Source organism: Furipterus horrens, unplaced genomic scaffold, assembly GCF_987537825.1.
Source record: "Furipterus horrens unplaced genomic scaffold, mFurHor1.1.pri manual_scaffold_3, whole genome shotgun sequence".
NCBI lineage: Eukaryota > Metazoa > Chordata > Mammalia > Chiroptera > Furipteridae > Furipterus > Furipterus horrens.
In genome coordinates this window covers 70,321,941-70,339,120 of record NW_028327173.1, presented here as the reverse complement: position 1 = coordinate 70,339,120, position 17,180 = coordinate 70,321,941, and the positions used below count along the sequence as shown (strand labels likewise).

Genomic DNA, 17,180 nt, shown 5'->3' with positions numbered 1-17,180 from the left:
AGCCAGCTGCTTGAAGACCTCCCCTCAACTTTATTACCTCACCATTGGTCCACGGCACAATTAGCATAACATAGCTCCTAGCATCTTACTTCTAAGCCCCACCATCATGGCTGGTTACTGCTCTCCTTCCAACTAATTGTGGGTGGGGATTCTGAGAGAACTCCTGCCTCTTTCAGACTTGTAATACTTCTAAAACTGGGTCTCATAAAGGATACATTTATATTAGAAACAAAATTGGTAGGTCTCTAAGTTTAATTCTAATCTAATCTCAATCAAAATTCTAATGTGTTTAATTTCACTCAAATTTTACAAACTAGATAAATGATTATTTATAAATAAGTGTGACAGCTATTGTAATTCACGGGTTCAGTAACTAAGTTGTGGCAGCATAACTGAGAGTTAACTTAGAGAAAAAGAAATATGGTCCCCTACCTTATACCATGTAAAAATTTCTTTAATTCATCTGGACTTTTAATATAAAAATTAATTAATCAAAGAATATGAGGGCAGGAACAACATCCAAAGCTGGTGAGGATAATGGGAAAGTGGTACTTCCAAACTTATAGGAATGTGGTCTACTCTATTGCTTTTCCGGAATAGTTATCTGGCACCATCTGTTATAATTAAAACTACAAAGTCCCTTTTACTATAACTTCTGATCCAGCAATCTCATTTTAGGAGCTCTACTCCTTAGAAATAGAAGCACAATTACATAAGGTTATATAAGCAGGATATTTACTTCAGCATTGTTGGTGGTGGGAAGACTGGCATTGATTGAATAAATATGGGATTAATTATATGAATTATGGTATAGCTCTTCTAAGTAATGCTGTGAAGCATTTTTACAAAGAATAGACTAGTCTATATCTATCTAAAGACCTAGATAGATGCTCATGATGCATTAAGAAAAACCAGTTTTCAAACAACATGCATAAATGATGTTTTGGTACAAACAAGCCCCTGAAAGCCTCTGCGTGTCCAATATGAATGAGCATATAAACTTTAATTTCTCAATAGTTGGGGTGGGGAAGAGAAATTCTTATGGCCTCTACATTTTGTCTTTAAATCATATCTAAAGGCTTTGTAATTTAAAAAAAATGAGACATTACAAAACTTATAATAAGATACAATATTCACATACAAATGACTAGTAACATGACTTTTGGACTTCTACACAATTATGCAGAAATTAACAAATTTACAAGTGACAGAAATAGTATTTATAACAAAATGTTAATATCCAGAACATGAAGATAAAAAAACACCGATTTCCATAGCTGACTATATTAAAAAGCACTAAATTGTACTTTGAAAGGTGAGTTGTATCTTAATAATTTTAAAACCCCTATAAAGAAAAAAATTTTTTAAATCATAGATTGATGATGGAGGAAGGTGGTATTGGTTCGAGATCTGAACTCAATAGAGACATAAAAGAATTGACTGCCTGGGGAGTGAATGGACCATGGAAATGTAAAGATTTCTGGGCAGGTATAAGACTAGCTTGAGTTTATGCTCATAGATTTTGAGGCTGATTATCATGGTTACTTACATGTCTTTCTCTAACCACAAATAGCTTCATGAGTGCAGAGCAGGCAGTCAAATTTAATAAGGATTTGAGTTTTACCAAGTGACTGCAACAAGGAAAGGAGAGTGGAATTGAGAGTGTATACAAGGGAAAAATTATAAATAATAATGTACTACAAACTTTGAATAAGGATTGAAGTGAGGGCATGAAGGGGAGAGCTACTGTGAGAAGGCAGTAGGATATGATTGCTGAAGTCAAGGGAGTAAGCTAGGAAAAAGAGGTAGTAGTGAGAGGCTAGGGTGCTTGAAAGTGAGGGTAAGGACGGGTTTTAGGTATTGGTAATGACAAAGGACTACCTAAGGCTGATATAAGATCATTAGTAGAGAGATCAAGAGTTTCAGAAATGTTTAGAGTGACAGTGAAACAGAGACTAAAATCTCTGGGGAACAAGTAGGGAAGCAGGGATGGCAAATTACTATGGGTAGTATAGTCCTCTGATCATGGAAAACATAAAACACGTATTTGGGGAGGAGGGAGAACAGTCTGTAAGTGGCACTCCAAAGGTAAGAGAAACATTACTGAAAAAACCGGGCACTAAATGAGTCTGCGGGAGTGAGCCAGGGTTCAGTTAGAGCAGTGGCTCTCGAACTTGGAGGGCTTGTTCAACTATGTCGACTGCTGAACCCATACCCAGAGTTTCTGATTTACTAAGTCTGAAGTTTGAGAATTTGCATTTCTAAAACATTTCCACATGATGCTCCAGGGATCATACTTCCAGAACAACTAAAGAAAAAGAGGGAAGAAAGAAGCAAAAAGGTTGATTGTATAGGAAATGTTGTTGATGGGGACAAGGACTTCTTGTTAAACCAAGCTTTAGTTGAAGGCTACTAAGTTACATGCAGTACTTCATGCATGAAGTTAACAAAAGTAAACTCCATTGTAAGAAGTTAAGAAAAGCCAAACAATCTTTTACTGAAAAATAATGCATCAGTTATAAACTGATATTTTTCTCTGCTGAACTGAGTTCATCCACCTACAAAAGTTTATTGAGCATCTACAATGTGCCAGGCTCCTTACAGACTGAGCAAAGGTTAAAGTTGGTTAAATTAAACACCGATAACTATATCATAGCTCTCTAAGGGCTGCTCCAAGTATTTAAATGAAAACCTCAAGAAAGTCACTATCCTTTAATATAAAAGGATATGTTAATAAAGCTAACCTTTCTTTTTTAAGCTGTAGACAAAGATAACTTATTGATCAGTTTTATTAAAGACAATTGAAAGATTGAGTATGTGCATTTCACAGAAGTAAATTCTTATTTACTATTCTCATTCTTTCTCTTCAAAATGGAAAATTTCCAAGATCTGAAAAGTATAACATAATCAACATAAAAAAAACCCATAAAATGCTGAGAAATGTAAAGAAAATGAAATAAAAACCTGTAATTCCATTAACTAGAGATAGCCTCTATGTATTTCTGATGTATCTTTCTTTCCTTTTTTTGTCTTCCCTGAGGAACTCATTTCTCAGTAAAGTTTGTCTTCTGGAATGCTTCTTCAAATTTAGTGGCTTAAAAAAACAGAAACCTATTACCTCATAGTTCTGGAGGTCATAAGTCCAAAATGATTCTCACAAGACTAAACTCAAGGTGCGGCAGGGTGGTGCTCTTTTCTAGAGGCTGTGAGAACATCTGTTTTCTTGCTTTTTTCCAGTTCCTAAGGGTCTCCTGTATCCCCCTTCCATCTTGAAAGCCAGCAATGGCCTGTCCAGTCTTTCTTACATCAAAACCCCCCTGACATCTCTTTTAATATATATACACACACATACACAGATTATCTATAGACATATCTCATCTATATCTATATGATCTTTTAGGAAAAAAAACACAAGACATACATACTAATTTCTTGGTTAAATATAGGTATAGTTGAATAGGTATGACTATTACTTTAAACTGGCTGTTTCATGAAAGTATCACCATCACTTTAGCCACTAGTTAATTGTTTATTAAATGGATAATAGTTTAAATTGTTTCCAAAAATATACTGATTATTTAAAAATGACCTCAAGGAAACTTTTTCTTTCTCTCTATAATACATACACACTTCAAATTTTTACTTCAGATGGTATCAGAATAGTGCCTGAATTGTATTACTCTGCAAGAGTCCAAAATTTTAAAATACATGGAGCTGATACACATGATTTATACATAACAGCAACTTGAGAATGATGAAAGAAAATATATTACAGATTTAAATTAAAAAACTGTAAGATTTAAACATTTATTTCTATCACATATATGTTAAGAATTGCGGCATAAGTTCCTATAGAGACCTTATATACATAATTAATTTTTAATGTTAGTTATTTTGCCTCAAATTTAACATCTTTCAAACCATAGGTAATATTTTATCAATATACATTTTGAATATATATAATCAGCAACAAATCTTATGTAACCTGACAATGAAAGAAACCAAGAATTATTTGTTAGAGGCGCTAAATATTTTTAAAGGCAGACAAATATTTGTTTTAAAAGTTAAAACTCAATATGAATTATGTTTTAGACACACCTTTAGATGTCCTTCATTTTTAAACAAGGAGGGACTATCTTTTTTTTGAATTTTCATTGCTAAGGAAAGGCCTATAATTCATAGAGTCAATGACTTATAAAATGAATAACATCTGGGAATTTATTCAAGCTTCAGGGATCCAATATTATAAAATTTCTTGTAATTATGTCATTAAAAAAATGAACATATAGCTATAAGATATGTAAGTGCAAACTGTTTAATCGTTTTAGGGCAATCAAAATACAACATAAGATTGGTATCTTGGTGTCTGAGAGCAATCATTTTACCATATGCATTTTAATCTTTTATATCATTCATTTTCAGTTGATGGTTAATTTAAAATCTGAGTTTTAATCAAAGTTGTTTTCAAACATTGTCATAATGTCGCTTTGAAGAGTCATATCAATGGTACCAGCCATCTATAAAAAAGAAGAGAAATTTGGATATTACTTTAAAAGTTTATGCCTTCATTATATCTATATAAATATTATTATGCAACATTTGCAAGAGATCATACAATATGAATGCAACTTATTTAACACCATGAGTTTGTATATACTTTTTATATCTGTTTACATACTAACTTGTTACAATTCTGTTTACGTGATAAATGAAAAACCAAAATAATGCTAGACTCATCAAATTATTTCATAAATTAACCAGTATGTTATCTATGTGAGAAAACTATATGTAAAAGCTATTGGCCTTCCTTGATTCTGTTACTTAATAACTATGTAACCTAAGGCAAAAAACTTAACCAAGTTTATTTTATATGTAAATATTTATGAAGATCAAACCAAATTACATGTATAACACTCAGCACTTTATTAAATGAAAAGGAGCCTTTAAAATTAAGCTAAAGCCAAGAAAAGGCTAATTAAGACAAAGGAAACAAATGCTTACTCTATTTTGGAGCCTTCTCTAAACGCCCCTGTGATATTGGTTAAATATTTTCTGGCATCTGAAATGACACCAACTATAAAAGTTCAAAAACATTTTTTTATCAGTACACTGCAACAGCCCAGAGTGGTAGGTAACATCATCAATTTGCAACTAGTTGGTTGACCTCCCAGGTGGGAATCAGTGCTCTCATGGGCTATCTGGGAAAAGATTGGGAATTCTTACATATCTTATAAACTACAAAAATTTCTTTAAATATGCCTTAGAGACAAAAAAAAAAAAAAAAAAAAAAAAGGATAATATTTTACATCTTAACTCAGGCTACTTTCTTACTGCCATTCCTTAGGATGCCAAATGTCTGCCCAGATTCAGATTGTTCCTCAAAGTTGTATTTTAACCCTCAATATGAGAGTTGGATACATTGCCCTAGTTGAAATATCATGTGATACTCCTATAAGTATCCAAACACAATGCAAAAATCTAAGAATATTGTAATGAAACTTGTTTTTACTTAAAGATAATTTATTTCAGATTCTCTTCCAGCTTGACTAAAATCTTCATTTGTGGAATAATTATTGATATGGAATGGATTATTCTCTACATAAATTAACAGATACCATGATTTAAATACTAACGTTCTCTGCAGCTGACACTATGACCTGTATATTCCTTTCTCAGTGGTCCGAATATACACTTCGATCATTCAAATTTAAGATTAAAAACTTGGTCAAAGGAACTGGCATGAGGTGAGCTCTGCTATGGTTCAAGTTATTGCAGGTTTTTATAGTATGGATCTGTCAAGTTTTCGGCAGCCGTCCGTCTCGAGAGACGATGGTGTAGCTTCTTAAGAGTCTATCTGCACCGCCGAGAATGGTTGTGCAGTCCGACTCGGGAGTGACACGGTATCTGTCTCCTCCCGTGTTGAATCGACATCTTGCGATGACACTGGAGGGTCCTCTCCAGTGAAGCTGAAGCTACAGAGCCTCGAGAGACGATGGTGTGGCTTCTTAAGAGTCTATCTGCACCACCGAGAATGGCTGTGCAGTCCGACTCGGGAGTGACACGATATCTGTCTCCTCCCGTGTTGAATCGACATCTTGCGATGACGCTGGAGTGTCCTCTCCAGTGAAGCTGAAGCTACAGAGCCTGGACAGGGTGATATGGAGGGTCTGCTGTTGCCCATGCAGCAGACCCCCCCCTCTCTTCGCAGCTGAAGGATCCAAGGGAAAGACGGAGTCAATACAGCTTGGCTTCAGGTGTGCTGCAGGAGTTGCCGGTATTGACTACAACGTCAAACCGCCTTAGGGACTCCGGCTCCGGATTTTCTGTCGGGGTTTACTCCCTTAGCCTTTCCCCTGAAGAGGTATGCCGCAAGGCAGCGGAGGTTTTTTGGAATCAGAGTTTTCCTTCTCTGATGTGCCCTGACTGGAAGATCGAACCAGCGACACTTAGCTCGCAGGCCGACGCTCAATCCACTGAGCCAAACCAGCCAGGGGATCTGTCAAGTAGCAGCAGCATAAGAGTTCAGGTTGCCAAGAACAATAGTTATCAAGCTGCTAGATGTGGCATTATTTTTCAAGGTTCAGTGGGTTTCAGGTCTAGTCAAGTTCCAGAAAAGTATGTAGGATATTAGAAATTATATCAGATTACTTCGTTGGTTTGTTAGGTGATAAATTGGTTGCTGAGAAATCACTATGGGTAACTAAAATTAGGCCTATGTGAGTACCAACAGAAAAAATCCTAGGTCACTAGAGAAAGACTTCTAGTAAAGAACTAAAGAAATTTCAATAAAAAACTCCAAAAAACCATAAGAAACATACAATATGAAATTTTGCTGTTTAAATTTATTAAAATTAAATAAAATGTATTAGCTAGTCACTATTATATTTAATTGCATAGATAAAAGTACATTTATACCATTGTAGAAAGTTCTATAAGACCATACTGCTTTAAAGTAAGCTCCACCATGTTACAACATTGCTAAATGCAATTTGTTTCTGCCTTTGTATTATAAAATGAGAAGCTGACAAAACATTTGTACAGTATTTCCTATGAAATTAATTTGTGCTATAATCAATATTACAGCCAAAAGCAGTGGCTTTTTTCCTTCTCAAACTAATATTCCTGCATGTCTTACGAATTTACATGTATTTCCCAATATTTCAAAAATATCCAGTACCCAGCAAAGTAAAATTCACAACATCTGGCATCAGTGATTACCAGGTAAACAAGGAAGCAGAAAAATATTATCCATAAAGAGGAGACTTATCAGTCTCAATCAATTGAAACCAACTGGGACTGACACAGATGTCAGTAGTAGCAGAGAAGCCCATTAAAACAATTTTGATAACTGCACTTGATTTGTTTAGAAGTTTAATAAGAGACAAAAAATATATATTTAAAAAGGTCCAAGTCAAACTTCTGATAACTACAATGTGTGAGAAGAAAAATGTACATACTGGGTGGAATCTACAGCAGATTAGACATCAAAGAAAAAATTAATGAATTTATCCAAAATAAAACTTAAAGAGTAACAGGAGCAACAGCTCTACCTAAAACACAGAGGCAAAAACACAGGAGCCTGTCAAGATGAGGAGACAGAGAAGTATGGCCCAAAAGGGGGAACGGATCAAGGTTCCAGTAGGAGAACTAAGCGACGAGGAGATAGCCAACCTAACAGACACAAAATTCAAAACGCTGGTGGTAAACATGCTCACAAGCATGACAGATATGCTTGATTATGGCAAACACATAACGGAAGAAATGAAGGCTATGCTAAGTGAAACAAAGGAAAATCCACACAAAACCAATGGTGAAGGGAAGGAAACTGGGGTTCAAATAAATGATTTGGAACATAAGGAAGAAAAGAACAGTCAACCAGTACAGAATGAGGAAACAAGAATTGAAAAAAATGAGGAAAGGCTTAGGAACCTCTGGGACAACTTTAAACATACCAACATCCAAACCATAGGGGTGCAAGAAGGAGAAGAGGAAGAGCAAGAAATTGAAAGCTTACGTGAAAAAATAAATAAGGAGAACTCCCCAAATTTCGCGAAGGAAATACACATACAAGTCCAGGAAGCATAGAGAGTCCCAAACAAGCTAGACTCAAAAAGGACCACACCAAGACACATCATCATTAAAATGCCAAAGGTGAAAGATAAAGAGAGAATCTTAAGAATAGCAAGAGAAAAGCAGAGAGTTACCTACAAAGGGGTGCCTATAAGACTATCAGCTAGTTTCTCAAAAGACACTTTGCAGGCAAGAAGGGACTGGCAAGAAGTATTCAATGTGATGAAAGGCAACCTGCAACCAGAATTACTCTATCCAGCAAAGCTATCATTTGGAATGGAAGGGCAGATGAAGTGCTTTCCAGACAAGGTAAAGCTAACGGAGTTCATCATCACCAAGCTATTATTATATGAAATGTCAAAGGGACTTAAGAAAAAGATCAAAATAATGAATATTAAAATGACAACAAACTACAACTATCAACAACTGAATCTAAAAAATTAAAACAAAATCCAACTAAGCAAACCAGAATAGGAACATAATCATAGGTATGGGAATCATCTGGAGGGTTATCAGCTGGGAGGGGGAGGGGGATGACAGGGTAAAAGGTGCAGGGATTAAGAAGCATAATTGGTAGGTACAAAATAGATGGGGGAAGTTAAGAATAATATAGGAAAGGGTGAAGCCAAAGAGCTTACATGCATGACCCATGGACAAGAACTAAGGGGAGTGGGATTGCTGGTGGAAGCGGGATACTGGGAAGAGGAGAGTAAAGAGGAAAAAATTGGGACTACTGTAACAACATAATCAATAAAATATACTTAAAAAAACCTTAGAGGTGAAAAAAATAATTTAAACGTAGAAAGAGCATCCCTGAGCAGTGGGACAACTTCAAGTGGTTTAATGAGTAACTGATGTTATTGAAAGGAGAAAAAGAAGAAACAAAAAAGTAAAAGAAACTTCTGCAATTTTTCCAAGCTTGATGAAAACTATAAACATAATCTCCACATGATCAACAAAGGACAAGATACATGAAAAAAACAATTGCTAAAAACAGTTAATAAATAAAACTGTTAAAAGTAACCAGCAAGAAGGCATGTTTTATACAGAGGAACAAAGGCATCAAATTTCTCATTGGAAACAAAGCAAAGAACACAGTGAAGGAATATCTTTACTGACAAAAAAATCCAGAATTCTATATCCAGCAAAAACATATTTCAAAAACTGAAGGCAAGTTGAAAACATGTCCATACAAAAACCTGCATACTAGTGTTCAAAGCAGCTGTATTATAATTGTTATAAGTAATGAAGCTTATAGCATCCTGGAAGCAACCGTAGCATCCTTTGGGTGAATATATAAACTATGCTATACCCGTATAGTGGTTTTTCATCACTAAAAGGAAATGAGCTAACATTATAAAAAATCATGGAGGAACCTTAAATGCAAATTACCAAGTGAAAGAAGCCAATCTGAAAAGGCTACGTACTGCATGAATCCAACTATATGACATTCTGGAAAAGGCAAAACTATGGAGACAGTAAAAAGATCAGTGATTGGCAGGGGTTCAGAAGGGAGGGATGAATAGGAGGAGCACAGGGGACTTTAAGGAAAGGGAAATTATTCTGATGGTTGTCAAAACCCATCAAGTATAGCATAAAGAGTGAACTGTAATGGAAAACATGGACTTTGCTTGCTAAACTAAAGTTGACAATGATGTGTCCATGTTGGTTTAGTGATGTGTAAATAATGTGGACGCTGAGGGTGAGGAAGGCTGTGTGTTGATGGCGGAAGGGGAGGACTATATGGGAACTCTTTGTACTTTTGGTTCAATTTTGCTGTGAATCTAAAATGCTCTAAAAATAGTCTATTAATGAAAAAAAAGAAAGGCCATATAAAGATATTCTCAGATATACAAAACCTGAAAAAACTCATCACCAGCTAACTCACATTACAAGAAATAATTAAGAGGAAGTCCTTCAGGGAAAAGGAACAATATGTCATTTGGAAATCTGGATCTAAAAAGAATGAAGAGCACTGAAAGTGGTAACTACATAAGTAAATATAAGATTTTTTCTTATCATTAAAATTTTTAGAGATAATTTGACTACTTAAACAACAACATAAAGGGTGGGAGGGAAGAAATGGATGTACACTATTGTAAACTATTATACTAAATATGAAGTGGTGGAACTCAAAGAAAAACTGTGATAAGCTGAGGTTTATACTATAAAACCTAAAGCAACCACTAAAATAACAAAGAAATAATTAATGGAATCATAAATACTCAATCTAAAAGAATGCAGAAAAAAAGATAAGAATAGATGAAACAAACAGAAGAGAAATAGCAAGATGATGGATTCACTCTATCACTTTAATAAGCATTTTAAACTCAGTGATCTAAACACTTCTGTAAAAGAAAGATTCAGGAAAAAAGCAAGACAGACTGCCTGCAAGGAACTCACATTAAATATAAAAATATGGGTTAAAAGTAAAAGGATGGAAAAAATGTTTTACACCATGCCAGCAATGGTGATAAAGATGAAGTGGTTATATTTAGAGTAAATAATATTACCAGGAATGAAGAAGATAATTTTGTAATAAAAAGGGGTCAATTAATCAAGAGCACATAACAATCCTAAATGATTAGGTACCTAACAAAAGAGCTTTAAAAAATACATGAAATAAGCCCTGGCTGGTGCTAATGCCCCTCTCTCAATATTTGTTAGAACAAACAGGTAGAAAATCAGCAAGAATAGAGTAGGCTTGAATAACTCTATTAACTAACTTGGCCTGTTTAATATTCCATCCATCAGCAACAGAATATTTACCATGGCAGAACATAATCTGGGCCATAAAACAAGTCTCAGTGAATTTAAAAAAATTTCAAAACAGACATTGTATGTTGTCTGACCACAATCACTAGCCAGAAAATACCAAAGTTTTGTGAACTACTTAGTTTAAATAACACATTTCTAAGTAATCTATGGATAAAAGAAGGAATCAATTTCAGTTTTTAAAACATGATTTTCTATATATTAGGATTCCTAAACACAACTCAACTGATTTTTTTCTTTTCCAGTGTTATTAAAATATAATTAGTCAACTTCTCCATCTAGTGTTCAGATAAAGAAATACTGAACCTGGTACAGATGGCATAAATTTTTTAAGAGCAATAACTTTACCTCTGTGCCAGGTATTTTCCTACATGTTCAGTACATTTAAATTCATTTCATTTTCACAATAGGCATTATTATTCTCACTTCATAGATAAGGAAACTGTGGCACAGAGAGGTTAAATAGCTAGCCCAGACCATAACCCACATAATGTAGTAGCTCCAGGATGTCTTTTGACTATGAAAACTTTATTTTAGGCTCTGATTTTAGAACCTGATCCTCACTAAAGAGGCTTAACTCTACTGTCACTGGGTAAGTACCTCAAAAACATCTTCAAACATGTTAAGACACTGTTCCTTTAAGACTTTCCTTTATTAGTTAGAATTAGTAAACTAAGAATCACTTACTGCTTCTCTCCTCCTCCGCTCTTGCTCTCTCTCCCTTGCTAAATTACGGTCTTCGAGAAGCCAGAGTTTACTTTTATCTTGAGCTTCCAGTGACTGCTGGTGCTCTCTTTGCTCTTCTCCAAGGCACTTGTTTTGCATGTTATTTGAATAAGATTCTAGACTGAAGCCAGAGTCCCTAAAAGAAACAGTAGAGCTCAAAGTAGGTTTCAAGTTCTTTCAAGTTATTACAAAGATGTTATTAAATGACAAACATAAAGCAATGTTCTAGATACCCCTTTTCATATATTATAACATTATTTTTAAGCTTTGTTTTTGATATCTAACAAAGAGAAGGTTTTGGAAAACTGTGACCAAGATATGTATATTACTATCTTCTTATGCATAGAATAGAAACAATATTAAGACATTTCTGAAAAAATATATAAATGATATTTACTTATCAGTTAGAAATATTAGTATCTTTTAATAGCTTAGTAACTCATTTCTATCTTTTTCAAAGTAGATTACTACTTATCAATTTAAAAAATCAATATAAATTTACTCTTTTGCAATTACAATTTTGTGTTCCACTAAAGAGCTGAATCATAGTCACTTGACAAAACAGAAATTTAATATATTTTACTTTAAGTTTATTGATTGATTTTGAGAGAGAGAAACATCTATCTGTTGTTCCACTTATTTATGCATTCATTGGTTGATTCTTGTATGTACTTTGTATGTTGATGGAACCCACAACCTTGGCATATCACAATGACAGTCTAACCAACTGAGCTACCTGGCTAGGGCTTAGAAATTGAATATATTTTAAATATATGCCTAGATCTCCCAAGCCTCCTTTAATTCAGTAAATTACAAACCTCTGATTTTCTTGAAATACTTTTGGTTCCTTTATATTCTGGTCCAGATGTTTCCGCATTAGTTCCTGTGTTCGAGCTTTTATTTCCTTTTCTATTGCTGCTTTTCTAAATTGGTTGAAGAGTTCATCTGAGGATTTCCGTACACCTGAAGTTTTGACTGATTTGCCTAAACTTTTCCAAGAGTCTGCATTCTTGATTTTTATATCCTAAAACAAATATTAGATTCAGTTTGTGTCTACAGATGTCAACCATATTTTAGAAGGAAAACAATATCTTTTGATATAATAATAGATCAAATTAAAACTCCAAAGGCTTCACGTAATTTTACTAAACTTCTAAAGTAAAAGGATACTATAGTCAGAAAAAATATGAAAACAGATAAGCTAAATTCAATTATTCATCTAAGACCAAATTAAAATAATGTGCTTGATAATAATTTCAATTTAATGTAAAACATATGTATTAAGGGTATAATCATCTGCAAGAAATATAAAAATAAACCATCACTGTAATGACTATATTTATGATCCTGTAGGAAAAATAAAGCAAATGTTTAAGTGATTAATAAGAAACGAGGTAAGATGATGCCATAAGAATGGCACATTATTTGTTCAGAACCTTCTGGCATAGCTATTTTTCCCTTCTCTGATAATGAAGAATGAATTCATGGATTGTGACCACTGTTCTTAAATAAGATATGCCATACTCTAGATCAGGGCTGCCCACTAGAAATATATGTAGTTTAAAATCTTCCAGTACCACTCAAAAAGTTTTTTTAAGTAAAATTTTAATGCTATATTTTATTTATTTAACCACATATATCCAAAGCATTATTATTAACATGCAATTAATATAAAAGACTGAAGAGCCAGGAAGGAGGGAAGGAAAGGGTGAATAGGCAGAACAAAGCAGTAAAAATATTCTGTAGCACACTGTGATAATGAATAATGTCATTATACATTTACCCACAGAATGTATGTACAACGCAAAAAGCGAACTTTAATGTAAATGATGAATTTTCAATAATGATGTGTCAATATAGGCTCCATATTAAAATTTAAATCCCTTCAATATTTGTGAGAAAAAAATAACATTACTCTTACCTTCTGCACAGGAACTTGACCTTCAGGTTCTAACACCACTGTGTTATCACCAGGCTGATGCATCACAGTTAGGCCATTCAGGTGTTTTTCAGAATCACCTAGATGCACACATTTTTATAATAGTATAATCAAGATACTTCATCTTGCTTGTCCAGATTTTGACTCCCCCCCACCCCCCTAGGTCAGAAACTATGAAAATACAATGATTGATTTTTTGATCCTTCTCAACTTCGAAGTATCTAGCTGGGAATCATTATACTGTAAAATGTACATTTTTTTTTTTCACTTAAAATTTACCACCTCTATTTCTGTTTCTTTCTGTCACACGTGCTCTCTCTCTCTCTCTCGGTCAACATAAAATAAAGTATAGCTGACGTTACGGCTCACCCACCAAAATCTATTTTATCTGTTCCAACACTCCTCCAGATTGTAGAGTGACCTCAGCTCCAGAGATGGGTCTTCATTAGGCCAAGCCAATCATGGTAATCCTACCCCCAACACCAGTGACTCATTTAGGAAAGAGAAGGCGTAAGCCAATGTAGGGCTTCCAGGGAAACACTCATCCTGGTGGCCAAATTGAGAACAATGAAAACTCAAATGTAAGAACTAAGACACCAGAAACCTGTAACAGCTAGTGAGGAGATGGGAGTAAGAAATGCAAAAGGTTGGTTAGACTCTGAGGTGAAGAGAACAAACTATGCAATCCTTTCATCGTTAATCCTTTCATACCAATATTTCATTTATTATGGGTGAAGATAACTACAGACAGAGCTTGAGCCTTGGTGATCAAACCATGCCTAAACAACTGATCTACATTTGGATTACTGGCTATGTATGTTAACCAAATTCCTTATGTTTAAGACAGTTTGAGCTGAGTTTTCTGTCATTTCTTACCCAATGCATCCTGCTACCTGAAACCGAACTGGGTCATTTCTGTTTCAATTCGCTCTAGTTACTGTCTATAGGTCCTAACCAGTGGCAAAAGGACAGAGGGAACAAATAAAAACCAAATTGCTATCTTTGTTTACTGACTCAAGTGCACAAAATCCTGGCCACTTACACAGTGTAGGAACTTATATTTAAGTTTCTACCACCCATCAATCCCTTGACTGATCCTCTGGCTAAATCACACTAGTTAAAGTTGAGGCTTAAAGAAGAGAGGAACATTAAGGGATAGCAGTGAGCATGGGCGGGCGAGACAAAACACTGTCAAAGGATGTATGAATGAGGGACCAAAGTTTAAATGTGTATGTTCCTATATGGCCCAAGTACCTATGTTTTCTCAGTTCAGCAAGGAGTGGAAAAAAACAGGGAGGGAAGATTTAAGTACAGAACTACATCCCTTCTCTGCTTGGTGCCAGATATTATTAAGAAGTAGAAAGAGTATATATGTCAAATGAAGTAAAAGTAAATTCTAAATGACTCTGTTTGCTAGCTATAACTTTGTAAGTAGTGGGCAGTGCCATTATCAATAATTAAAGAGGAAAGAGTTAAATGTGGGGATTAAAAAGGGGAAACTTAGTTTTGAAATGCTGGTTGACATGCTTATGTTATGTTTAAGACGTTCTGTGGAGTTGTATAAGCATGCCTGGCGCTTGGACGCTTGAGTTGTAAAAATGAGACTAGAAGTCATAGACACCAAGGAGATCACCCAGGAAAGCTGTATAGATCACTGCATATCTGAGTAAATGAAAGTCTGCTCCAAGCCTACTGCTGTGACAGAGGGTCACTAGCAATAAGCCTATGCTTTGGAACAAGACTGAAAGCACTGCAATAAAACAAAAAGATAAGAAGCTTAAGGATGCAACTCAGAGTATTATCAACATTTAAAGGTAGACAGATAGAGACGTCTGTACAAAATATTCAGAAATGGTATTAAGAGAATAGTGTTCACAGAAGCATGGAGGTGTGTTAAGGGTCCAAGTCTCCAAAAAACATTAATCTGAATGGCCCTCTGGTACCTCAAAACACTATAAAACTCATCTTTCACACATCTGTGTTCCAGGGGTATCAGCCTGGACCAGTATCCAGGTAGTATCTTCTGAGCCAGAGCTATACTCCTCCATTATTAAAACTTAGCATATATTCTCATCTTTTGCAGACCTGCTCATTCTACCCTTGTAATTTCTTTCAAGTTCCCCCTTGTTTTCTTCCATCACTTTACTTCATTTTCCCCTTACTCTTGCCACAGCCCAGTTGGTCCCATCCTCCTCTGCTCTTTATGCCCCATTCCTCCAACTGACGTGCATAATATTGGCAGCTTAATTACCTTGAAGCATACCTCTTTGCTCAAAAAACCTTCATTGTCTACCCACTGACTATAAGATTTCTACCATGTCCAAAGTCTCTAGATACCAAGGTCCTTTATGATCTGAAGATGGTCTACACTTCCAAATTGATTTCCTTCTATTTCTGTTTACCCAATCAAAGCTTTAGTCGTACAGAATTATTGGTTTCCCAAATACCTTCATTCATGTTGTTTCCACCATACAAAATGCCTTCCAATCCTAGATATACATAGATATGTCTTATGTTTTCTCCAGGATCCAGCTCAAATTACATTTATTTATTCTGTAAATTACATATCTGCCAAAAAGATCAGGTTATTCTGCCTTCCTACCTCCTTAATTTCATTTTTGCTTGTTTTAGGGCACATTATTTTATTTATTTACTTATTTTTTAATCCTCACCCAAAGATGTTTATTGATTTTAGAGAGAGAAGAAAGGACTGGGAGAGAGAGAGAGAGACAGAAAAAGACAGAGGGAGACAACAATGTCAGACAGAAACATCAATGTGTTGCCTCCCGTATGCTTCCGGCACTGAACTTGCAACCTTTTTGGTGCACAGGATGACACTCCAACCAGCTGAGCTACCTGGCCAGGTCATGTTATTTTTTAGTTTATATTCCAGTTGTTTATTTCTGGTATTAGATGGCAAACTCTTTGATTTATCTTTTCATTTGCCATGCTCATCCACATTGATATAACAGCCGAAGTATTGGTTTTTAAAAAAATCTTAATAAAAATGAGAGACTTTTATAAGCTGGAGAAAGGTTCATTTGTAAGTAGTAATCCTATATGACTAAAAGTTTCAGCTTATTTTAAGGAAAAAATTGGGCATCTCTCAGTTCATGTAGAGATAATGGCAGAAGTTTAGAGGAAAACTGGTAACACTTAAAATTCAATTAAAATAATATTGTACTTTAATATTTTGTGAAGTTTTTTCTCAGTAAGAAAACTTTAGTAAATTTTTTTTTACTTTCATTGTTTAAAAGTATAAACCAAAATTTCTTTCCATCGAGATTAAACTCCAGAAAAAAAAAATTCTATACACATTTTATAGCTTGTATTTGCAGTTTCTCTTGGGCATAGTGCCACCTACAGTTGGCAAATGCAAAAACCACGTTGCTTCTGAAAAATTGGTTAAGTGCAATAGAATAGCCAGCCATTCTAACATTGTCCACTCTTTCCTTTTACAAATTGTTACTCACATATAACACAACTTGAAGTAATACAGTAACTGATTCCAACTGATGATGGATATTTAAAGGCTTATTTTTCATAGATAGGTTTTTGTTTTTTTTTAAACCATCTTGACTGCATTCTTTCCATTGTTTTTCATTCTCTTTTTTCTTCAAGGCTATCCATACCTTTCTTCTGCTGTAATGAAAACAGCAACTTTCAGCAG

The 17,180-nt window shown here is 34.7% G+C and overlaps 1 protein-coding gene across 2 annotated transcripts in view; it reads right to left on the bottom strand.

Moving 5' to 3' along the window:
• Nucleotides 1–4,448: 4,448 nt before the first annotated feature.
• The window catches only part of BRDT (bromodomain testis associated), a 50,179-nt gene continuing 37,447 nt past the window's right edge, over nucleotides 4,449–17,180 (bottom strand). For both annotated transcript variants that reach the window (XM_090271728.1, XM_090271727.1), the window contains 4 exons: nucleotides 13,493–13,590; nucleotides 12,390–12,595; nucleotides 11,533–11,707; nucleotides 4,449–4,517 (listed from right to left, as the gene is read on the bottom strand). In XM_090271728.1, the coding sequence (XP_090127854.1) occupies nucleotides 4,449–4,517; nucleotides 11,533–11,707; nucleotides 12,390–12,595; nucleotides 13,493–13,590 (548 nt within the window). The remainder of the gene's footprint in view (nucleotides 4,518–11,532; nucleotides 11,708–12,389; nucleotides 12,596–13,492; nucleotides 13,591–17,180) is intronic.